Source organism: Anabrus simplex, chromosome 2 (genome assembly GCF_040414725.1).
Source record: "Anabrus simplex isolate iqAnaSimp1 chromosome 2, ASM4041472v1, whole genome shotgun sequence".
NCBI classification, from domain to species: domain Eukaryota; kingdom Metazoa; phylum Arthropoda; class Insecta; order Orthoptera; family Tettigoniidae; genus Anabrus; species Anabrus simplex.
In genome coordinates this window covers 557085311-557111080 of record NC_090266.1, presented here as the reverse complement: position 1 = coordinate 557111080, position 25770 = coordinate 557085311, and the positions used below count along the sequence as shown (strand labels likewise).

At 37.8% G+C, this 25770-nt stretch overlaps 1 protein-coding gene across 3 annotated transcripts in view; it reads left to right on the top strand.

Moving 5' to 3' along the window:
* LOC136864219 (early endosome antigen 1) overlaps nt 1–25770 on the top strand; it is a 576229-nt gene that overhangs the window by 410518 nt on the left and 139941 nt on the right. For all 3 annotated transcript variants that reach the window (XM_067140939.2, XM_067140936.2, XM_067140937.2), the window contains 2 exons: nt 18399–18629; nt 25268–25636. In XM_067140939.2, the coding sequence (XP_066997040.2) occupies nt 18399–18629; nt 25268–25636 (600 nt within the window). The remainder of the gene's footprint in view (nt 1–18398; nt 18630–25267; nt 25637–25770) is intronic.

The window sequence follows — 25770 nt, the reverse complement described above, 5'->3', positions numbered from 1 at the left end:
GCGGCTGTGAGCTTGCATCCGGGAGATAGTGGGTTCGAATCCCACTGTCGGCAGCCCTGAAGATGGTTTTCCGTGGTTTCCCATTTTCACACCAGGCAAATGCTGGGGCTGTACCTTAATTAAGGCCATGGTCACTTCGTTTCAACTCCTAGGTCTTTCCTATCCCATCGTCGCCATAAGACCTATCTGTGTTGGTGCGATGTAAAACCAATAGCAAAAAAAAAAAAAAAAAAAAAAAAAAAACAACATGTGAACTGAACCATCAGTTCAGTCCATCAATTCAGGCAGGGAACAGTTAGTCAGTCTACAGTACGTGTGTGTGCTCAACCTAATTCGAGGGAATGCCAAGTGACTGAATATTCAGAGCTTGCATCAATATAACTTTCTTAGCGTATTGACTTCCTATTGCGTAGGACAATGTGCGATTTCGTGAGAAAAAGGAAGAAGTGTAATATTGAGGGAAAAGTAGCCCATTTGTTTTAGAAACTGTGGAGGTGGACAGATTAAAATTCTACAGACGCTAACTCAACATTTTGAGCAGGTAAAGAAGGGAACAGTTCGGTAAATGACAATCTCTTGTGTAGTCACCAGTCTTCAAGTTCGAGAGCATGTCCTTGAGCTCATTACGGACATTCCTTTGACCAAATAAACAGAGGACAATGAACAAGAATGGGAAGAGTGTAAATAATCCCTAGGCAGCCGTCTACAACAGGTATCCCATTGACTGAGACTTTAAGAGGGCCATTTTTGCTGCAGGCTAGACCAGCTGATAGAGTGAGATCATCACTGGGAGTATGTTATGATAAATATTAATATTAGAGTTGAATATTAGTTGAAGAGGAGTTTTTCATGTATGCGTAAAATAAGGCGTGTGTTATCAGTGTATAAATGTGCCAATTTGGATATACACCAATCTTCACCATGACAGTGCTAATATTTAACATGGCCTAAATCCAAGGAAGGTACCATGGATCACATGGGGTAGCCTGACGAATGCAGCTTGGAGAATGTAAGTACCAGATCATTGAAATGTTGTTTTAATTCATATGTAATATTAACTATATCTGTGACCACCCTGTCATCCGCTAGATATAATTATGCTAACTTTTCTTTATCTTAGGTTTTGGAAAGGGCAGTTAATATTGCTTTAAATGTAAAATATTAGGTCACATGCCATAAATTACGGGCATGTCGTGAATTAATGTTGAGGGCCCGACATTGAATCATTAACTACTTAACATTTATGATTTCATTTTGTTCAAGATTTTGGGATACCTACTGTGTCATTTAATAATCTGAAACTTATATCTACCATGTCCATAATTTCTAAGTCAGTCACCGGGCGAGTTGGCCATACGGTTAGAGGCACGTGGCTGTGAGCTTGAGTCCGGGAGATAGTGGGTTTGAGCCCCACTGTCGGCAGCCCTGAAGATAGTTTTCTGTGGTTTCCCATTTTCACACCAGGCAAATGCTGGGGCTATTCCTTAGTTAAGGCCATGGCCAATTCCTTCCCACTCCTAGGCCTCTCCTATCCCATCGTCGCCATAAGACCTATCTGTGTCGGTGCGACGTAAAGCAAGTAGTAAAAAAAAAAGTCTAACTCATATGAGAATAATAATAATAATAATAATAATAATAATAATAATAATAATAATAATAATAATAATAATAATAATGTGTTGCAAAAGATAATGTCATAATAATGGGTCACAACAATAATAATAATAATAATTGTCATGATGTTTTTGGTGACGTGATTAACAATGACTATTTATGAAAATTAGTAAAATCCAACAACAACAACAACAATAATAATAATAATAATAATAATAATAATAATAATAATAATAACGTTGCAATTTGCATGAGTTATTTAACTGACTCTAAGTTATGAATTTTACGAGGTTTTCAACATAACATCAGAAATGGTGGATATTGATATCCATGGGAGGATCTGTCAATTGATTAGCCATACAGTAATAAAATAATTGGGAACTTATAAGAAATAAATGTTTTGCATTGTTTGCATAACAGTAAGTAAAGTGATACAGTGCTGACCGGATGTGTAGAAGTGAGTGAAGGTCTGATATAAATGAAAATATGGAGCAACAAGAAAAATGAGAAAGAAATAAATCACTGCAAGAGGAGGAAAATGTTTCATTGAGGTACCACTGGAAATGATCTTAGATTAACAAGTGATGATCTAGTGAGTAAATCTCTATGAATAAGGATGGGAGGAATATTAATAAAGCTCCATTGAAATAATGAGATAGAAATAAGAATCTACATTGAAAATAAGAAATGATATAAAGAGGGACTAGCCGCTTTCTAATAAAGAAAGGCAGGTGTCTGCTTATAAATGCTCGAATACAGGAGATAAAGAGAGCCGTAATCACATCTGGACGCACTGGGAATATTTAATTGATGTTGATTTGATTCCAGATTTTGTCCTCTGATATGAAGCAGAGTGAAAATGATATCCAGTTATTTTATACTTTAAAATTACACCTGTAAATAATAATAATAATAATAATAATAATAATAATAATAATAATAATAATAATAATAATAATAATAATAATAATAATAATAATAATAATAATAATAATAATAATAATAATAATAATCGTAATCATAATCATAATAAAATTATAGATACCCAGCATGGTAGTAGTTTGCTACAGAGGGTAGATATTTTATATTTATTTCCAGGAATTTTTGATTGGCCTGTCATTCATAATTTTATCATGGAAAGATGAGTATTGGATAAGTTATGAGGATCCTTCAGCTGGATGTATTTTCAGGCGAATTTGATTTTGATCTGATTCTTTGATGTTAGAGTTAACCAACATTTCAGACTTGTTTAAATTAATAATGACCCCGATATGAGGTCATTGGATGTGGTCACACAGTGAGAGATTACCATAGGCACTGTGATGAGGGAAATCATTAGAACATTCAGTGACATTGTCATTTGAATGAAATGTGTGGTCAGCACCTGAGATAGAATTAACAGTCAAAATTGGTACGTGATGTTATCGCTCTGTGTAAATACTATAGGTTAGATAGGATAGGATGTCTTCCCTTTCAGGAGTGTATTTAGATAGTAGAATTAGGATAACTGAGGCTTAGCTGTTCCTTTCTCTTGTCATTTAGTTCATTTTATGGTCAACGTGGGAGGATTCACCCACTCTATGATGTAAATATGAGGTCAGTAACCTTAAGGAGGATGACAGCCTGGTTACATCTTTTAAAACAACATTTCGCATACAGTATCCAAATAAATTGCAACTGGATAATTAAATCACTGAACAGGCCTCTGTAAAAATGTAAATAAGTAGAACTGTAACTGTAAAGCTGTACACTTTAAGACATTTTTTGTAACTGGGTAAAACATATGCGAATCATGCAGACCCGGTCGAGTTAAACGTTTGAATGTGTAATGATAATATGTAAATGTTTGGCAGGTCTGTTCAGCTGATATCTTTATAAAATTTCTAACTTAGAGAATCCATGTTGACAACCATGAAATGCTTAGGGATAAATTTTAATGTCCATCCAATACTAGGTCATGAAAGGTCAGTTGAGACCATATCTAATGTTATTCTCATTTAGATAATAATAATGTGACAGGGAGCAGTAAACTCCCAAACTGAGGTGTGTTCTCAGGAAACTCCTAATTATTATATGGAGCAGTGCCAATTCACATAATTCAGTGTAATTCTTCTTTATGATTTTTAATTTTGGTAACTGTCAATTAAACTAAATATAACTTTAATAACACCACTCAGAGTTACCTTATGTAACAATCTTTGTATCTGACATTTTAGATGAAAGGTAACTAGAGTAGGTCAGTCATTTATCAATACTGCGCACCTGTGGTATCAGCAATTAATTTCAATTTAATTAATCAGTCATGGAGAATCGTTGCTTATGACATAACCTAACTGTTGATTGTTATTTTACAATTTGAGTAAAATTTAATGATTTTATAGCCCACTTAAATTTTTAAAATGAAAATAATTAGGAATAGAATAAGTTAATTAGTTAAATTTTAATCCTGTCCATTCTCATTTAGTAGTGATAGTACCCATAGTACTTAATTCCCTTGTGTACCAACTTTAGAAGAAGAATGACGAGCCGATCATGCCCAAAGCAGATGGGAGTCTCCGAGCGGTAAATATATTTTATTACAGAGTGCTGGGGCAGAATGATGGAGAATATTACCGCTGATTCGACATTTCCGAGGGTACAGTATTGTGTATTATGAACTCTTGAAGCCCGGCGAAACCGTTAATGCACAACACTATCACCAACAAATGATTAATTTAAATCATGCATTGATCAGAAAACAACCAGAATGAGCCAGAAGACATGGCAAAGTGATTTTGTTACACGACAACGCACCCTCTCACATAGCAAAACCAGTGAAATACACCTTCAAATCACTTGGATGGTACATCCTTCTGCACCCGCCGTACAGCCCTGACCTGGCGCCATCTGTCACCTCTTCGCATTAATGGGGCAAGCGCTCGGAGAGACAAGCAGTTTATTTGGCGTGGTATTCATAACTTACCTGAATGTTGGGCGAATTGTGTAGAAGCCGATGGCCAATATTTTGAATAAACAAAAAATGAATTTCCCTTGAAAGTGATGTGTTTTCGTTACCGCAAAAACTGGCAAAAACTTATGCATACACCTGGTAAGGTGATACTGAAACTGTCAGTCAGATTAGAAAGAACATTTGCAGTGCCACACTCTTACCTTCGTTGAATCAGATTTACTAGGAATGTAATAAAAGATTGAGGATTGAATCAGTGTTCAAAGCTTGTAAAAGTATTGTGATTTTAGTTTCTGAAATTGTAAGGAAGAATTTTATGGCTTGAATCAGTCGAGCAATTGAAGTGATCAGAAGAAATAAGACATTGAAAGTGTTAACTGAAAGAAGTGCTCAAAACTCAAAGACATTCCTGGACCATTTGATTGAATCATTGTTGCATTCTCCACATCGTTTCTTCTCAGTGTTATCCCCAAGAGAACAATGGTTTTATTAACCCACATGAAGATGCATTTTCTCAACTTTTACAACATCTGGCAGCCCCAGATTCAATTCCTGACCAGATCAGGGATCTCTGCCTGGATCTGAGGGCTGGCTTAAGGTTCACTCAACCTAGGTGATTACATTTGAGGAGTTATCTGACAGTGATACAGTGGCCTCGGTCTAAAATATAAACCGTAATGGCCAAGAGGATTTGTTGTGCTGACTGCACAACACCTCGTAATCTGCAGGCCTTCGGGCTGAGCAGCAGTCACTTGGTAAGACAAGGCCCATCAGGTCTGTTGTGCCATAGGGTTTGGTTTTGATAATGATATTATATACCCTCAACATTTAACCCAGAAATGGCAATATAGCCTAATATAACTTAACAGCTGACTTTTCTCATTGTACTGTTTCCTTTTTCCCGGCTGGGTCAGGGATTTTAACTTGATATTGCTAATTACTCTGTCTAGGGAACTGGGTGTTTGTGTTTGTTATAATATACTTCTCGTAACCTACGCACAATGAATCACATTTCCAACCACCACAGAAACATGCAATAGAGAATACGTACCTCCGCATAAGATTGGCAGCAGGAAAGGCACCTGGTTGTAAACTGGGCCAGATCCACAGCCAATGCCAACTCCAGTAAATTGGGAAAAGGCCAGGAATAATAATAATAATAATAATAATAATAATAATAATAATAATAATAATAATAATAATAATAATAATAATAATAATGTCCCGGGCGTGACGTTAAACTGCGTCCACAAACCGAGTGACCACCGGTATAAGTGGTCCTCCTCTACCAAGTGCCAACGGCCTCTTCGGAGGGCGGATGAGCGGGATAGAGGTTCAGGGCACTCTCTTGCCCTTGGGGTGGGAAACTGCCCCTAAAGGCGGAAGAGCCACTAGATGGCCAACGGCATAGGATAATAATAAATCCAGTAGCGTCTGTTCACCTATTTGGTGCGGCAACTGGCCAGCGTCTGTACTCCGAGTTGGAGCGGCTGCCTCAGAAAACCTTCAGGAACTCACCCACCTGATTGTACTCCGATCCCTCGGGATCAACCCAATCGCTTGAGAACAAGCACACCATGATTCGTGCAAGTAAGAACAACATTACTCCAGGTGGTAACCAATCCACCCGCCAACTGAAAACGAAGGCGGCAACCGGCCACTCGGATTCTGGAGGAGCCGGGCTGACACGAAAAAGAGAGTCGGAGCTCTCTGGCAAACTTCCCACTAAAACGCCCTTCTACATCGGCATGCTAAACGTAAACACACTCCTACAAGTAGGAAAACTTCTCAGATTAACATCAGAATTAGATCAGCAAAAAATCCAGCTACTCGCCGTACAAGAGACCAGACTCACTGAGTCGGAGACGTCAGAATATGGTAACTACCGCATTTTCAAGAGCAAAACTACAGGAACAGTAGGAAAAGCCACACCAATGTTAGGCATGGCCTTTTTCGTACACGAAAAGATCGTGAACTCCGTAGAAGAGATCATACCCATAAACAACAGACTTTACGACTTCGCTGTGCAAATCGCCACTACACCTTTGTAAATGCCCACCCACCAACGACTGCAAAGATCAGAAACAAACAGAAAACTTCTGGAACAAACTTGAAACCACACTCATCAAAATACCTGAAAAAGACACCATCATTCTCCTCGGCGATTTCAACGGTAAAATTGATAAAGAAAAGTGCTACAAAAAAAAACGCAGGAAGATTCTCAGCACACGAAAAGACCAACAAAAATGGCAAATGCCTCATCGAGCTCTGTCAACAACACGACCTGAAAATCATGTCAACATCCCTACGGAAAAACCCCAATAAGCTCTTCACATGGGAATCACCCAACACCTGCTGCGGCAAACACCAGATCGATCATGTCGCCATCTCCTTCCCAGCACAAAAAGAAGTACACAACGTTCAAGTCCGCAGAGGAGCCAACGTTGACTCGGACCATCATCTAACAAGAATCAAAGTGAGATTTACCCCAAAACGCTTCTACCAGAAATCCAAGGCAAACAAAAAATTGGACTCAGCACAAATAAAAACATCAAATCTCAGGGAAACATGGGAAAAAATCCCAGCCAAAACTTGGAACGAATTCCACGAAAAAATCATGAAGAGTGCATCAGAGCAAATCCTACTACAGAAAAAGAGCAGACACCCGTTTTGGAACACCGAATGTGACCAAGCCATATTGTATAGAAAAAACGCATACCAGAAGTTCATCAGCAACCGTACACCTGAAAACGAAGAAAAATTCTGCGAAGTCCGCAGACAGACCTCTAAACTCATCAGACAAACCAAGAGGAAATACCTGGAGGACCAACTGAAGTCGGCCGAACAGGACTTCCGCAACTACAACACCAGAGATTTTTACAGCGTCTTCCGCAACAGATGAAATGGGTACACGCCCAAGAACATCTGCTTCAGAAAACAAAATGGAAAATTGGCACTCACAGGTGAAGAAAACACCAAGGAACTCGCGAGATACTTCGAGTCACTACTCAACTGCCCAGAACCAGCGGAGAGGTTTCCACTTAAACCCCACCCGAACCCAAACTCAGACTCATCCCCACCTACACAAGAGGAAATACACCGACACATACAATGGCTGAAAAGCAACAAGGCATCCGGAGACGACAGCATCATAGCAGAGCTGCTTAAACATCTAGGAAAGAATTCTCTCCAAGAACTCACACAAATCATACAAGAAATTTGGACAACGGAAAAACTACCAGAAAATTGGACAAACGCCCTCCTCGTTCCACTTCACAAAAAAGGTGACCGAACAGATGTGAACAATTACAGGGGAATTTCCCTGGTCCAAGTCACATACAAAATCCTCTCTGCAGTCCTCCTCCAAAGAACACAGGAACAACAAGAACCACTCATAGGCGAATACCAAGCGGGCTTCAGGCCCCACAGATCCTGTGCAGAACAGATACTCAACCTGAAAACCATCTTGAAACTACGACACACAAGAAAACAACCCACAATCTGCACCTTCGTGGACTTCCAGAAAACCGGGCGAGTTGGCCGTGCGCGTAGAGGCTCGCGGCTGTGAGCTTGCATCCGGGAGATAGTAGGTTCGAATCCCACTATCGGCAGCCCTGAAGATGGTTTTCCGTGGTTTCCCATTTTCACACCAGGCAAATGCTGGGGCTGTACCTTAATTAAGGCCACGGCCGCTTCCTTCCAACTCCTAGGCCTTTCCTATCCCATCGTCGCCATAAGACCTATCTGTGTCGGTGCGACGTAAAGCCCCTAGCAAAAAAAAAAAAAGACTTCCAGAAAGCATACGACTCCATTGACCGGCAATCTCTCTTCCAAACACTGAGTGAGTACGGACTGGACAACAAGACTCAGAAAATCATCAGACTAACTCTCACCAACACAACCTCCCAAGTAAAATTCATGGGAAATATATCTGAAAAATTTCAGATAAAAACCGGTGTCCGACAAGGAGATGGACTTTCCCCACTACTCTTTAACATAGCGCTGGACAAAATCATGAGAGAATGGGAACAAGCTCTAAAAGTTCAAGGAAATTGGCAAGCATTAAGTATGACAAGAAGACATGTAAAAATATCCTGTCTCGCTTTCGCAGATGATCTCGCGATCCTTGCAACAAACGAACAACAGGCAATCAGCCAAATCGAAACTCTCAAGAAAGGCTCAGAAAAATTCGGCCTACAAATCTCCTTCTCAAAAACCAAGGTCATGTGCAACCACTGCAGCCTCCAGAATTTGAACACGAAATTTGGCACAATCGAAAAAGTAACTGAGTTCCGATATCTCGGAGAAATTATAGTACCAACAGGAAAAGAACAGAAGGCCCTCGAGGTCCGCATCCAGAAAATGAAGAGAGCCCTCGGCCGAACGCAAAACATTTACAACAAAAAATGCCTTTCAATCTTCACCAAAATTCGACATTACAACTCTGTGATCAAACCTGAAATACTATACGCAAGTGAAACACTGGATCTCCACAGGAAAACAGTACTCGAAGACATCCTGAAAGAGGAACTTAAATCATCAGAAAAATTCTCGGCCCAAAACTGACTGACGAAGGATATAGACTGCAATCTTGTACAAAAACCGAGGAGCTCTCAAACCTTGCGGCCGACATCAGAAAAAGACGCCTGAAATTTTACGGACACATCAAACGCCTTCCAGAAAACAGACTGACAAGAATCTTACTTGAGGCAACAGAAAACATCAAAACAAATAGGTGGACAACGGAAATCCACCAAGACCTGGAAAAATCAGGAATCAAAGTGGCCGACATCGCTAACCGAACCTGCTACAGAACGAAAATCAAGAAGTGGGAAGTAGAGTCAGAGAGAAACCACAAGAAGAAGACAGGAGCTAAGTGGACAGAAGAACGAAGAACCACGATGAGAGAAAAATTGAAGGCTGCCTGGCAAAGAAGGAAATGCACAACTTCTAAGTGAGCTTTGCATGATCAGTTTTCTGGTCTTTTTTGCATTTAATAATAATAATAATAATAATAATGATAATAATAATAATAATAATAATAATAATAATAATAATACCACATTTCTCCAAATCCAAGACTACATTTTCCCCCCAGAACTTCATGTGAAAAATCACGGGTCGTCTTGCATTCGTGATGTAACAGTAATGAACACCACTGGCAGTACCAATGTAACCACGTACCTCTACAAAAACATTTCTCAAATCCGCAGAATGGTATCAAAATATTAGGCTGACATTTGGCTATTCTCTTGAGCTAATTACAAGGTCATAGGTTATAAACTTAATGGTTCTGATCTGTATTGAATTGTAATTACAATATAATTATTAAATTAATGTAGTAATGGTATACCTTTCAATACTATAATATGCAATATTCTAAATTACATTAATTAGGGACTAGTTTTGGCCAGGGCTGGCCATCTACAGCCTTAATGTAAAACATCTAATAACTAAACAAATGTACATGCACACAATTGACGTAAAACAAATGAAACAAACATATACAAATTGACATTAAAAAGTGGGATGAAATTATGAGTAAATCTGAAAATTACTAGGTTCTGACATCTTGAGTATGCTCATCATCGAGACACTTTCATGTATTAATATAGACAGAACTGTTAGTTCTAATACTACTAATCATTAATAATTCAATTGAAAACAGGAACTGGTAAATGTTGATTCTGTAGTTCATCACCAAATTTATTTGAGTGGTGTTAGCCATGTGCAAGTCATTGGACATTGCTGTAAATAACCACTAGTTGACGGAGAACTGTTAGATGTTGTTTCATCATCAGTCAAAGAAATAAAATGAGATGCTCTCGTGGAGCTTGTTAAATCATGCAGAAATGTGTTGGACATTGTCAGGACAGCACATGAAGATGTGGTTAAAACAGATACATTGTGTCTGGTATAAAATTTGCAATTCATTGCAGTGCCCATGAAGTTAACTTGCATAAATTAGATAAAATTAAATTAATGAATTGAATGAGAGAATGTGTTAGTTAGATGGCATAGGTTATATGAGACTTACCTCTCAATACAGCATGTGGAGTGTGGCCTATTGGTGTATGTGCTTCAGACTAACTGTTGTGATATTCAGATTAAAAGGAAGGAGAGGGGAGGGGAAGGTCATGATGGAGAGAGGGGAGGGGGAATTAAGTCGAGCTGAAGGATGTGGGGAAAAAGGATGGCTGTTGAGGAAAGGTGCTGTGAATATTATAAAAACTGAATTATGACTTGTTGGTTTGACATTATAGAAAATGGGAATTAGAAGGTCAAAAAGGATATTTGGCTTTTCTGAAATTTCATTAAGATTATGATTTGGGTTGAAATATTGATCTAAATGTATGAAGCAGCTTTCGGTAATGTTAAGGTGGGGTTCTTTGTTGATGATTTTGAAAATTTCCATATCTTGTTTTATGTTGTGAATTTGTGATTATAGTCATCCATATGCTGTCCTACAGCTGAAAATTTATTGTATTTCAGGGCATTGACGTGTTCCGAGTAACTTATATTAAAATTTCTCTCGGTCTGTCCGACGTAAGAAGAATTACAACTGTTGCAACTGATCCTGTATACTCCTGATTTTGAATAACTGTTGAACTTATTTATGGATGTGGCATTATGTAAGACTTGTGCGTTTCTATTGTTCGTTTTGAAAGCTACTTTTACATTGTGCTTTTTAAAGATGTTCGTGACTTGGTAGATTTGTTCGTTGAAGGTAAAGATAGAAAGAGAGGAATTGTTTTTCTTATCTTTTTCCAAGGTGGTAGAAGGGCGGTATTTATATTTATTGATTATTTTTTCTATAAAGAAACTGTTGTAACCATTGGATTTAGCTATGTTACGAATAGTGTTCAACTCATTTTTGAGGTCTCTTTTAGACATTGGAACACTGAAGGCTCTATATGCCATTCTGTTGTATGCTGCTCATTTGTGAATTTGGGGGTGTGAAGAATCTTGATGGATTGTAGTGACTGTTTGGGTGGGTTTTCTGAAAATCTTATATCTTAAGTAGCTTGGGTGCCTGAAAATAGTTAGGTCTAAAGAATTTATTTTCTGTTCAATTTCAGATTCAAGTATGAATTTTATGTGTGGGTCAATGTTATATAGATTAATGAGAGTGGTAGCTGCGTATGTAATGCTCTCATCCACCATATCATGCTACCACTCTCATTAATGTAAATAACATTGACCCACATATAAAATTCACACTTGAATCCAAGATTGAACAGAAAATAAATTTTTTAGACCTAACTATTACCAGGCACCCAAGCTACTTAAGATATAAGATTTTCAGAAAACCTACCCAAATAGTCACTACAATCCGCCAAGATTCTTCACACCCCCAAATTCACAAACGAGCAGCATACAACAGCATGGTATACCGAGACTTCAGTATTCCATTGTCTAAAAGAGACCTCAAAAATGAGTTGAACACTATTCGTAATATAGCTAAATCCAATGCATACAACAGTTTCTTTATAGAAAAAATAATCAATAAATATAAATACTGCCCTTCTACCACCTTGAAAAAAAAAATAAGAAAAACAACTCCTCTCTCTTTCTATCTTTACCTTCAATGAACAAATCTACCAAGCCACCAACATCTTTAAAAAGCACAATGTAAATGTAATTTTCAAAACAAACAATAGAAACGCACAAGTCTTACATAATGCCACATCCATAAACAAGTTCAATAGTATTACAAAATCAGGAGTATACAGGATCATTTGCAACAGTCGTAATTCTTGTTATGTTGGACAGACCGGGAGAAATTTTAATGTAAGGTACTCGGAACACATCAATGCCCTGAACTACAATAAATTTTCAGCTGTAGGACAGCATATGCATGACTATAATAACAAATTCACAACATAAAACAATATGTGGAAATTCTCAAAATCATCAACAAAGGACCCCCTCCTTAACATTACCGAAAGCTGCTTCATACATTTAGATCAATGTTTCAACCCACATCATAATCTTAATGAAATTTCAGAAAAGCCAAATATCCTTTTTTGATCTTCTAATTCCCATTTTCTGTAATGTCAAACCAACAAGTCATAATTCAGTTTTTCACAATATTCACAGCACCTTTCCTCAACAGCCATTCCTTTACCCACATCCTTCAGCTCCGCCTTAATTCCCCCTCCCCACTTCCCCTCCCCCATCGCCTTCATGACCTTCCCCACCCCCCTCCTTCCTTTTCATTTGAATCTCACAACAGTTAGTCTGAAGCACACACACCACATGCTGTATTGAGGGGTAAGTCTCATATAACCTATGCCATCTAACTAACACATTCTCTCATTCAATTCATTAATTTAATTTTATCGAATTTATTTATGTTAACTTCATGGGCACCATAATGAATTGCAAATTTTATACCAATGGAAAATTCTAAATTACCATGTAGGGAATTAGATATTTTTCACTAATAGAGCATGTCAAAAACATATCATATGTAAGGTTTTTCAGGCGTATGCTCTATTAACCAGCGTTTCGTCTTAGGTCTGACACTAGACTCGTCAGAGTGGGATGTGTCAGACCCTACCCACTGACGCTGGGTGTATGCAGGTGAGCTTATCAGAAGCCTATATATGAGGCACAGTCTGATAACTGCATACGGGAGATAAATCTCCACAATGGAATTGTTGCCCGCCTAGCAATTCCGAATGGAAAATTCTAAATTCCCATGTAGGGAATTAGATATTTTTCACCAATAGAGCATGTCAGAAACATATCAGATGTAAGGTTTTTCAGGCATTTGCTCTATTAACCAGCGTTTTGTCTTAGGTCTGACACTAGACTCGTCAGAGTGGGATGTGTCAGACCCTACCCACTGACGCTGGGTGTATGCAGGTGAGCTTATCAGAAGCCTATATATGAGGCACAGTCTGATAACTGCATACGGGAGATAAATCTCCACAATGGAATTGTTGCCCGCCTAGCAATTCTGAATAGAAAATTCAAAATTCCCATGTAGGGAATTAGATATTTTTCACCAATAGAGCATGTCAACGTCATTGGGTAGGGTCTGACACATCCCACTCTGACGTGTCTAGTGTCAGACCTAAGACGAAACGCTGGATAATAGAGCAAACGCCTGAAAAACCTTACATCTGATAAATTTTATACCAGACACAATGTATCTGTTTTAACCACATCTTCATGTGCTGTCCTGACAATGTCCAACACATTTCTGCATGATTTAACAAGCTCCATGAGAGCATCTCATTTTATTTCTTTGACTGATGATGAAACATCTAACAGTTCTCCGTCAACTAGTGGTTATTTACAGCGATGTCCAATGACTTGCACATGGCTAACACCACTCAAATAGATTTGGTGGTGAAATACAGAATCAACATTTACCAGTTCCCGTTTTCAGTTGAATTATTAATGATTAGTAGCATTAGAACTAACAGTTCTGTCTATATTAATACATGAAAGTGTCTCGATGATGAGCATACTCAAGATGTTAGAACCTAGTTATTTTCAGATTTACTCATAATTTCATCCCAGTTTTTAATGTCAATTTGTATATGTTTGTTTCATTTCTTTTATGTCAATTGTGTGCATGTACATTTGTTTAGTTATTAGATGTTTTACATTAAGGCTGAAGATGGCCAGCCCCAGCTGAAACTAGTCCCTAATTAATGTAATTTAGAATATTGCATATTATAGTATTGAAAGGTGGACCATTACTACATTAATTTAATAATTATATTGTAATTACAAAGTCAACCATAATGTACCGTAATTCTGAGCCCCATCTGCGCAGGAAATGTTATTCGAATTGGAATAGCAAGGATGCGACTCTTACTGTAGATTCTCAGAAAGGCCACGTTTACTCAACAACAGAGTTATGACTCGTCTGCTGTACTTGACGCTTAGTAAAAGTAACCGTTTTATAGTCGGTAGAAATATTTTCGAGATAGATCATCGTATTGTAGAGACACATGGAACAGGTATTGCCGACAAATTTTCAACTGTTTGTCATCGATATTATGAGGCCAATTTTAAGCTAATGGTTGTCCGGCCCCGCGGCGTAGGGGACAATGCATTCGCCTGTCACCCAGCGACCCCAGGTTCGATTGCCGGCCGTTTCAGGGGTTTTTAATTGTAAATGATTAATATCCCTGGCCTGGAGACTGGGTGTTTGTGTCATCCTTAATGTTCCTTTCCTCACATTCAAAACTATACACTTCCGCAATTCCACTTACACGCAGGTTCCTATTATATGGTGAAAGTAGTGGCAAAAGATCTACAGAGATTGACGCCACGAGCAAATATCATTAAAAAAAAAAGAAAAAGAAGAAAAGTTAATGGTTATTAAACACGCGGAATTGAAGAATAATTGTGTAGCTACAAGAAAATAGGGCATAACTAAATTCAGTGTTCAGAGTTAGCATGAAGCCAAAAGATAGCTTAAAAAATGCGTAGCCTACTACACAAAAAATGCGTTCAGTGGCCCACAACAAGGATGCTTTACAGAAGTCGAAGATGGAATTGTGAAGTATGTGTGCGAAAATGCAAGAGCGGAATGGCAGTATCGCGGCGGCTCAAAACTCGTTCACCTTCATCGTCCGTGTCTTTATTATACCAAATACAGTAGAGACAATACACGACAGTCTGCAAGATATTGAGGGACAGGGATTTGAGCTCTGTCTAGCGGAGTGACCTGGAATTACTGATTCTGTCATAAGAGCACATGTATTTGTTTGTGAAATTTTTGGTGTTATTTTTGCGTTAGCATTAAGTTGACATAAGTAAATAGTAGCGTGTGTCATTCCTTCATATCTCCTCTCAGTATGAGTGGAAAGATATGTGCTGTATTGGGCTGCAATAACTATGAACTGCAGAAGGATTTGCGGTCTTTCTTCCATTTTCCTCATGACAAGAAAATGTAAGTAAATATTGTTTCCATATATAGTCTTCCAGGTACAAAGAGATTTTTATAGTACTTCCTAAACTTCTGATCTGTGTGACCCATACTTTAACTGGCTTATAATATAATAAGCTTATTTTATTGTATTGTGTAGCAGTTAACCCATACCGATGTGTTGTTGTAGGTGAGATCTGTGGGTTTTTCTTTAATTCAGGAAAATTCATATGCATATGTGTGTGGCTGGTTGTGTTCCAAGTTACCCCATTTGGAATGCCGTACCGTGTTGTCAAGCACTGAAGAAAATATGGGTGGCTTAAGAAATTTACATATTTTGTTGAAACAATATGATGATGCATATTTTCTTTACCCTAAGGTAATGGCAAATGAAAATTTTGAATGTTTTTGAGGCTTAGTTTATAGATTTTCTTTCTGTTAGTAGGCTTCAAGTTAAGAGGAAAATTGCCCAGCTCTTAAATGTTAATTCATTGAATCATGTGTGTAAGAAATGTGCTGATATTTTTATTGACAAATGTCTTTAATGTAATGATACAATGTGTATTAACTGAGAAGAAAGACAAATCTAGACATGGAAGTTCAGGCAGGAATGCTAAAGCTAAAAAAGTAATGCATAAATGAAAGATCAAGCCCTTTCACAGCAGTCCAATTCACATCCCGATTATATGTCTAATTTCAGTCTTTAAATAATAACCTGTTAAATAATTCTTCATTCATTTATCCAGAATTGCTTTAGCAACTTCAAAGTTAATATCTTAATAACACTTTCTTTCTAGACTTAATTTATTTATCCATTTCCATATATACATTTCCATTGATATTTGAATTTAACGCGAATTTCCAGGTCACGCCACTAGGTGCGCCACTTGCGAATTTTCTCCCATTTTAACAAGACTAAATTCAGAAGTGTCATGTAGTGTGTCTGCTGTATTTGATTATACTGTACATCACTAGCCGCTGAAGCCGGCAAGTGAGACGTGCATCTGGCGGCAGCAGGTTGTACCTGACACCTGACGTTTAGTAAGAATTTTATAGACAACAGTGTAGAAACACGTGGGAGAAGTATTGTTGGCAAATCTTCAACGGGTTCTCTTTGATAGTACGATCCCAATTTTAAATTAATGCTTATTAACCAAATAAGGAATAATTTTGCAGCCACAGGAAAATACCGCAGAACCAAATCCAGTGTTTGGTGTTGGCGTAAAGACAGAGGTAGTCTAAAAATGCGTACTGTGCAAGAGAGGTGCAGTATCTAATGGCCCGCAACAAGGCACATGAAATAGTGAATTATATGCACGATAAATGCAAGGTTGGAATGGCCATAACACGAATGGATGAAAACCATAATGGTATAAGTAACATTTTTATATTTCAGAGAAAATGCCATTTAAACATTTTGACACTCGTATAAAGTCGGGGATTAAATAAAACAAATATAAAATATTATACATTGAATGGGCAAGTGATTAGCATTACAGAGAGTTAAAATTAACTTTTCCATTCATATAGGTACACAGGCTAAGAAAATGTAGTTCGCTCGTACCCTCATGACACAAAAATTTGTCTAAGGGATGTCACTTCTATCATTCTGTTTCCCAAGTTACACCCATTACATTTGGACATTGCTGAGTTTTCTCATTTCCATCGCCCTTCTGTCAGTCACTCAATCACTTCTTCTTCTTCTTCTTCTTCTTCTTCTTCTTCTTCTTCTTCTTCTTCTTCTTCTTCTGTTTCTGAAACTATAAATCTATCTAGTTGTTTCTTGCTTTCAGTGAACGATGACAGATATCTGCGATTTCGAGGGCAACAAATTGACAGGCAGAGGGCGCAAATGCACAGCTGTCTATTCAGTTCCCTTCTGCCCTTAGATTGTAATATAACTCGTGATAAACTGGTGGAATGAAAGGCAGCAGTAACATTAAGTCATCCAGGTTCATCTACTTCAGTTGAATTGGTGAATCTCGGACATTTAGTAGATCGGTTGGTCGAGCAAGGTTCACTTTATGAAGTTCTATTTTCTCATTCATTGTTCCCTTGAAGTACAGTTCCTTTAGGTCACTTTTTCTGTACTGCATCTATCTCATTCTTAACCAGCTGATATTTTGCCTATCTGGATCCACTTTTCTGTTGACAAGAACGTTTGCTGTGAGTTCAGTTGAGAAAAAAATGTCTTGATGCATTTCAGCAACATGAAACCAAGTTCTTGCTTCCTCAGCTATCTTCATCCAATTACAAGGCACAAACACGTATTATGTTTTTTTCTTTTTCTATATATGTGCAAAATTTGCATCATTTTCTAGGTAACCTTAGCTGTGGCCAGGCATAAGGAATTTATGGTCAACTACTTCAATACCAGTATTAACAATATACCGTGCTTTAAAGAGTATCGTCACATACAGCAAACAAATATCACTCTATAAAAATATATTCACTCCGTGATTGTACATGTAAATTTGTCACAAAAAATCTGTAATGACAGTCACTAAAACACCGAGCTCGATAGCTGCAGTCGCTTAAGTGCGGCCAGTATCCAGTATTCGGGAGATAGTAGGTTCAAACCCCACTGTCGGCAGCCCTGAAAATGGTTTTCCGTGGTTTCCCATTTTCAAACCAGGCAAATGCTGGGGCTGTACCTTAATTAAGGCCACGGCCGCTTCCTTCCCACTCCTGTCCCATCGTCGCCGTAAGGCCTATCTGTCGGTGCGACATAAAACAACTAGCAAAAAAAAAAAAAAAAAAATAGAGAGTTGGTTCCTATCCTCACATTAATTGTCGTGGTCCCCTTTATCACCACAATTGATTATGGGTCAGCATGTTTCCTGCATCTTGTAGATGTATTTTGTGCTGCTTTCATTATTGCTTGCATTATTGTAAATTAAATCAAACCTAGTATTTTTTACACATTGTTTTATATTTTTTTAGAATTCCTTGCAGCTGAAGTTGAAGGAAGAAATTGAGCAAAATGTGAAGAATAAAGAAGATACCCTCCGAGCCATGCAGGATGTCATGAAGCAGTTGCATGAATATGAAAATGCTAAGAAATCCCTGGAAGGAAAATTAGAGGCCAAGCAGTCACAACTGACACATATGAAAGCGAAAATGGACGGAATGATAGAAAAATGCAGAGGACTTCAAGACCAACTTCTCTCAAAAGTAGGTTTTCTAAATTACTATTTAAGTAATTGATTCATTAATTAAGTACATACATGCATCTTCATTACAGACTGTTGTGCCTTTCAGTGTTTAGTCTGCAAATCTCCGTGAATTTACTAATTGCTGCCAAAATCCTCTATTTGTAACTAGTTCTGTGGCCTCGTTTAGTTCTATATCAGTTATCTTTAAATCATTGGAAACTGAATCTAACCATCATCATCTTGGTCTCCCTTTACCCCTCTTACCCTCCATAACAGAGTCCATTATTTTCCTAGGTAACCTCTCATCCATTCGCCTCACATGACCCCACCACTGAAGCCAGTTTATGCATACAGCTTCATCCATCAAGTTCATTCCTAAATTAGCCTTTATTTTCTCATTCCAAGTACCCTCATACGATTGTTCCCACATGTTTGTACCAACAATCATTCTCGCTATTTTCATGTCTGTTAATTCTAGCTTATGAATAAGATATCCTGAGTCCACCCAGCTTTCGCTCCTGTAAAGCAAAGTTGGTGTGAAAACAGACCGATGTAAAGCTAATTTAGTCCGGGAGCTGACTTCCTTGGTACAGAATACTGTTGATCACAATTGCGAGCTCACTGCGGTAGCTTTACTGCACCTATAATCAATCTCATTTACTATATTACCATCCTGGGAGAACACACATCCTAAATACTTGAATTTATGTACCTTTTCCAGCTTTGTGTTCCCAATCTGACATTCAGTTCTCGTGGATTTCATACCTACTGACATCAATTTAGTCTTAGAAATACCGGGCTCGATAGCTGCAGTCGCTTAAGTGCGGCCAGTATCGAGTATTCGGGAGATAGTAGGTTCGAACCCCACTGTCGGCAGCTCTGAAAATGGTTTTCCGTGGTTTCCCATTTTCACACCAGGCAAATGCTGGGGCTGTACCTTAATTAAGGCCACGGTCGCTTCCTTCCCACTCCTAGCCCTTTCCTGTCCCATTGTCGCCATAAGACTTATCTGTGTCGGTGAGACGTAAAGCAACTAGCAAAAAATGAGTCTTAGAAAGGCTAATTTTCATACCATACTCATTGCATCTATTTTCAAGTTCCAAGACATTAGACTGCAGGCTTTTGGCACAATCTGCCATTAAGACCAGGTCATCAGTGTAGGCCAGACTGTTTACTACGATTGCACCTAACTGAATCCCTCCCTGTCACTTAATACCTTTCAGCAGATGATCCATGTAAACTATGAACAACAAAGGTGAAAGATTACAGCCTTGTCTAACTCCTGAAAGTACCTTGAACCAAGGACTCATTCTACTGTCAATTCTCAGTGCAGCCCAATTGTCAACATAAATGCCTTTGACTGATTTAAATAATCTACCCTTGATCCCATAATCCCCCAGTATGGCGAACGCCTTTTCCCTTGGTACTCTGTCATATGCCTTCTCTAGATCTACAAAACACAAAATTACCTGCCGCATACTGAAAATCTGATACTGACAGCCCCTCTGTGGTCTGAAACCACACTGGTTCTCATCCAACTTCCTTTCAACCACTGATCGCACCCTCCCTTCCAAGATGCCACTCTACACTTTGCCTGGTATACTGATTAATGAGATACCTTGATCGTTGTTGCAGTCTTTCCTGTTCTCTTGCCTATAGATAGGTGCAATATATTACTGCTTTTGTCATTTATAAACTATTATTTTCATCACATTCCAAATTTTCTGTTCAGTATGCTTTATGGAATGAGCTCTGCATGTTTCATGAACTCTGTTCAATGTTCACGTCAGTGACTAATGTTGCATAAAAGATATCTGAACTACTAATTCATTTCTCAGCAAATCAGCTTGCTTGGAAATATTTTCTCTCTACTACACCAGTTCTTCAGTACAGATTAAAGAAAATATTTACTTATCTTTTATTTTATTTATTTATTTATTTATTTATTTATTCATTCATTCATTTATTTACATTTCTCATATTGCACGAGTATGAATACTTAATGTGCTTAAAATGCTTACAACTATTTACATTATAGACATGATTATATAGCTTTCGGGGTTTTGCCTTTTCAAGAAAACAAGGTGAAATTCTGAAAATTTTTGCAAGGAACTTCGCTCTGTGTTTTCAGAAGAATATCTTGGGTGTTCTCTTTAGACATAGCAAAAGCCCATGAGCTATAATGTCATGTCTATAATTATGGGCTATGAAATCATCAGTATAAATATTATTTACTTTGTCAAGGAGGGCTTAGAGCCTCAGATCTAATGTACTTATCCACTCTAGGGCTGCAGGTGTTGCCAACAGAAAATTGGGTAAGTGCCCTTGATATGCCCTTTTCTTGCAGATGGACGTCTGCTCCTTTTATTAAGGGATGCAGCATAGATTCCATGCAGTGGTGACGCGTGACATTTTGAAAACTGTTACCACACTCCTCCTTGAGACTATATTGTTGCTTGTACTGCACTTTCTTTTTATTAGTAGTACAGATGCCATTTCATAACAGTGGTAGGCTTGATCATTTATATTGCTTTTGTATAAGGTAACATAACTTGAAAGTGTTTAAACACACCTAATATATTGAGCGTAAATATCATAGAAACTAGCAGACTTGATCTTGCACTAATATAATGGCACACATCATGCAAAACATATGGCAGGCTACTCATACACTCACAAGTATAAGGATTAAAACAAATTTCTAACTGAGTTTTAAGGCTTACCTCAATATTTCCTATTTATACTTCAGGTCGATATGACAGCATGTTGTAGCATCTAAAATGCCTATCACAGCATCGTATATATTAGGCTTCTTCATTAAGTTTCTCAGAAATTTCTTCTAAATCGCAATCAAAGAAAGTGCAAACGGCCTGTCTTGTACTTGTGAATTTCTTTGGAAAGTGTGTATCCTTTTTTAGGCTGAGAAGTTTCTTTCAATGGAAGTGCTAGTTGCTGGGATAGTGAGAATGAGGTCAATCAATTCCGTTACTTCTAGATATGCTTTATTAATACCACTGGTGTGCAAATACTGGTAGAGGCCATATGCACTATTTTTCACAAGGTCTGATTTCGTGTAGCGGACAAAAGGTTCACTTTTAAGTTTTATGCAGTCAAAATTTCATCCATAGGTCTTCACTAATGACCAATAGGCACTGTTCGGGAACTTCTTTGCAGAATTGTTAAACTGGCTAATATCAATTTACTGAAGGAAATTTAGGTTGTTAATGTCAGAAAATCCGTCTGATAGTTGCAATGACATAATGTCAATTATTTCCTAATACAGTCGGAGGTACGATGTTTTCTTTCATTCCTATAAAATCAATTCTCTGGCAGTTTAGAAGTTAATCTTGTCTCCCGTAATTGTCTTGCAACTTTGACCACATAGTTTCAAAATTATTTCTGGCCATCTGCGTAAATGCTTTAAACTACTAGTTCCCTTTGGAGCAGAAGGCAGTATCACACAGTTTCTTGTAAGTATCTGATACAGAACATCAGACTGAGAGAGCACTTCAGCAAATAAATTTAATAGGAAATGGGAATCAAAGTCTTGCAGGGTAACATAGTAACACTTAGCTTGAAATCTTGTCCCACCATCCCATTTGTCTGTGTTATCTTTCATTTCTCTGAAGAATTCAAGCAGATCTGTATAGAGAGAAGACACAACTTCAACCAATCTAGCAGCATTGGGTAGGTGCTACTGTTGGTAATCGTCTTTGTTTAGCCACTGCCCATTTAAGGGATGGTAAAAAAACCCTGCTAACCCGGACAAGATCTGAAAAAAATACTTTGCATTATTTGATGTGGTTAACAGATTGCTGTAATACCCAGTTCTGCCTATGACCATAGCTGTGAACATATTTATCATATTTATCCATGATTAGCTTCTGCAACCCACTGTGCTGTCTTGCAATCACTGCTATGCCCTCAAATGTCTCTGCAACTAACTTTTCACCACTTTTAACACTCCAAAGAGATGTTTAGAGAGAGAAACAGCAGAATGGTCACCACTTACATCACTGAATTTCAAAAATTTCTCTTGAATTTCACCTTCGGGACTAACGTATCTAAATTACAGTTGAGAGTTGTCCTCTGTTGAAACGTCTGTACTTTCAACCAAAATAATGGAAATAAAGTTTGCTTTCGTAACCTCCTCTTTAATTTTGCTGGTCATAAAAGTAGCTATGGCTTCAATAATATCATTTTGTATGTCAGATGAAAGTCCCAAGAAAACTATAGATGGTTCTAAGTGGTGGCTATATGTCATCTTTCTTAGCAATTAGCACTTGTAACTCCCTGAGTTACTTCTTTTTTTAGATTCTTCAGTTTCTCGATGACCACTGAAAGGTAATTCTTGCTTTGAAAGAAAAAACATAGTATCTATTGAAGTGCTGAAAATATATGTGTTATTTTTTACTAGCGCATTTTGCTTGTGAATTTTCTTTCTGTAAGCTGTACTCTAGTCTGGACCTTTCTAACTGAATTGTATCAGCCACTGTGTTGATGGGTACACCTCAGGGTGTCTCTTTAAAACTTTGAAACTGTATAAATTCTCCATACTGTCTTTCCAAACATTCTTTTCTGAGGAAAACAGAACATATGGCCAACAATACAGTTTATCATTCTTGCACAACCACATACCCAATGCAGGTCTCTGTACCATGAGTCGAGAAAATTCCGTACTGTTCTTTTTGAGTCCTTGACTAAATTTATAAGAGAAGGCATGTTTTCAATTATGTTTTTATTTTCATCAAAGGTTCTTAACGAAATTGGCATGTTCTTTAAGCTTTCTACTATACATGAGCATTCTGGACCCACCAACTCACTTATTTTCAAGGTGCAAGCGACAGCACTCATTTTAATGTTTAATAAGTTGTGCAGTTTATATATGCTATCCTTACCTATAAGAAAAATTAAATATAAATTCACACTTTAACAAGAAAAGTCACGTTGTATTGAAAGAGAAAACAACAATTAACACAAATTACAACAATGCACTGTTGAGTGCAGCAGTGAGAACTGACGGAAATGCTCAGCACCAACATTATAAGCATTCGTTACCACTTTGCGTTGTGGTAACATGACGAGAGAATGTAGTAGGATACATCTCATTGTCGGGGGTAGCCTAGCAGTTACAAGAGATTCAACGCGTATCCACTGCCTGGAGTTGGTAACAGACCCCCCCTCCCCCTCTCTCTCTCTCTGCTTTGACGGTGGCTATCTACTGTGGATTATTGGGACACGTCCTGGTGAAAAAAAAAAAACAAAAAACGAATATATTAAATATTAAAGAATACTAGATTTTTATATTTTCAAACTGTTACCAGTAGTAACAGTGGATACTAGCACTCTTTGCCAATGATTCCATGATCGGTCCATGTCCTGTTAAGAGCAGTCCAGTTTTCCTTGGTATATTATATGCATTTGCAGGACTCTTTCTTAAATAGGACCAAAACTGAGGACTAGTGATGAAGCTCCGTTCTTCTGTCCACTGGGTATTTGCATTAAAATTCTGGTTTACCAGCCTTCTGCTCCCAATACATCCTGATAATCTTGTCTTTCTGTCTCCATAATGAGATTCAGATCTTCTGTAATTATTATATTTTCTCCACTCAGCTACCTCTGTGTGTCATTCTGATGATGATGATGATGATGATGATGATGATGATGATGATGATGATGATGATGATGATGATGATGATGATGATGATGATGATGATGATGATGATGATGATGATGATGATGATGATGATGATGATGATGATGATGATGATGATGATGGTGGTGGTGGTGGTTGTTGTTGTTGTTGTTGTTTAATTGGGCCTAGCAGCTAGGTCATCGGCCCATGTATCATTTTCAAATCTTCCTTTCCTTTAACTGTGCATCCAACATCTGGGGTATAAAACCTATATAATCTCTAGGCTCTTTTCCTTTAATGATATTTTCTCATAGTTATTCTGTCCTTAATTCTTTTTACTTCCTCTGTTAGGTCATTTCTTACAATTACTGCTATGCCATTTTTCCTTCCTTCTTCATTACCAGGCTAATGCACCCAATAATCTTTTATCATCTCTTTTCTGCCTTAAACATCCATTTTGTTTCTGTGAACCCCAGGATGTCCAGTTTTCTGCTTTTTATTATGTCCACAATTCCCTTTGTTTTCCCTGCCAATGTTAGAGTACCAAGTCTTAGTCCCTGAGCTATTTAATTATACCTGTTCTTGATACGGTTGCCTTTGTGTACTTTTCAGAGCCTCCAGGTAACGAGGCTGCACATCGCTTACAGGGGATACCCTAGCCGTTTTCATATTTCTTTCATATACTTGATTCATATCATTATAGAATTTACAAGACTTTTATGGCCATATGCCCTTCCTGTCACCAACCCTCCTCCTTTATCCAGGCTTGGAACAAGCACTAGGCTATATAAGGTTTCTCTTAGAGGATAGAGTTTGCTAGTTTATCTGAATTTCATAAATGATAATTCTTTACCCCTTGAGAGCTGTTTTGAATTTTTTCTCACTGAAAATCTGCTTCACACCTGACAAGTAAATATTGGAACTGAGGTAGAACTTTGAAACTGAATCTGTCAAGAACATCTTAAATGCTGTTTATTGCTTCATGATTTTGTGTTTCTAAATGTTCATCCTCATTTTTATAGGAAGCTGGTATACAACAAGCAAAAAGTGCTAATGAAAGCTTGAAGTCCATTATAAAGGAGCATGAGAAGAAATATTCCGATTTAGATGATGAAATGAAACAGAAAACCATAGAAATATTCCAATTAAATGCTAATGTTAATGGTCTAGAAAGAGAGTTAAGTGAAGAACACAATGAAGTGTCTCGGCTGCAAAACATGATTTCCCATTTAACGACTGAGATTGAAAGACGACCTACTGTTGATCAGGTCCAAGAACTGACCATTATGCTGAATACGTCTAAAGAAGAAATTGAAAATTTCAAAGAGATCCTTGGAGACCACACCAAATTGTTGAGCAAAAAAGAAACTGAATGCTATGAATTGGAGGCTGTGAGTATTTTAAGCTATTTTAGATATTTTAAAATTGTTTCTGTACTTCTTAGTATGTATATTCTACCATTCTTCCATTTCTATGAGCCTGTTTGTGTTTGTATCTACTTTCCATGTAACCAAGCTACTTTGTG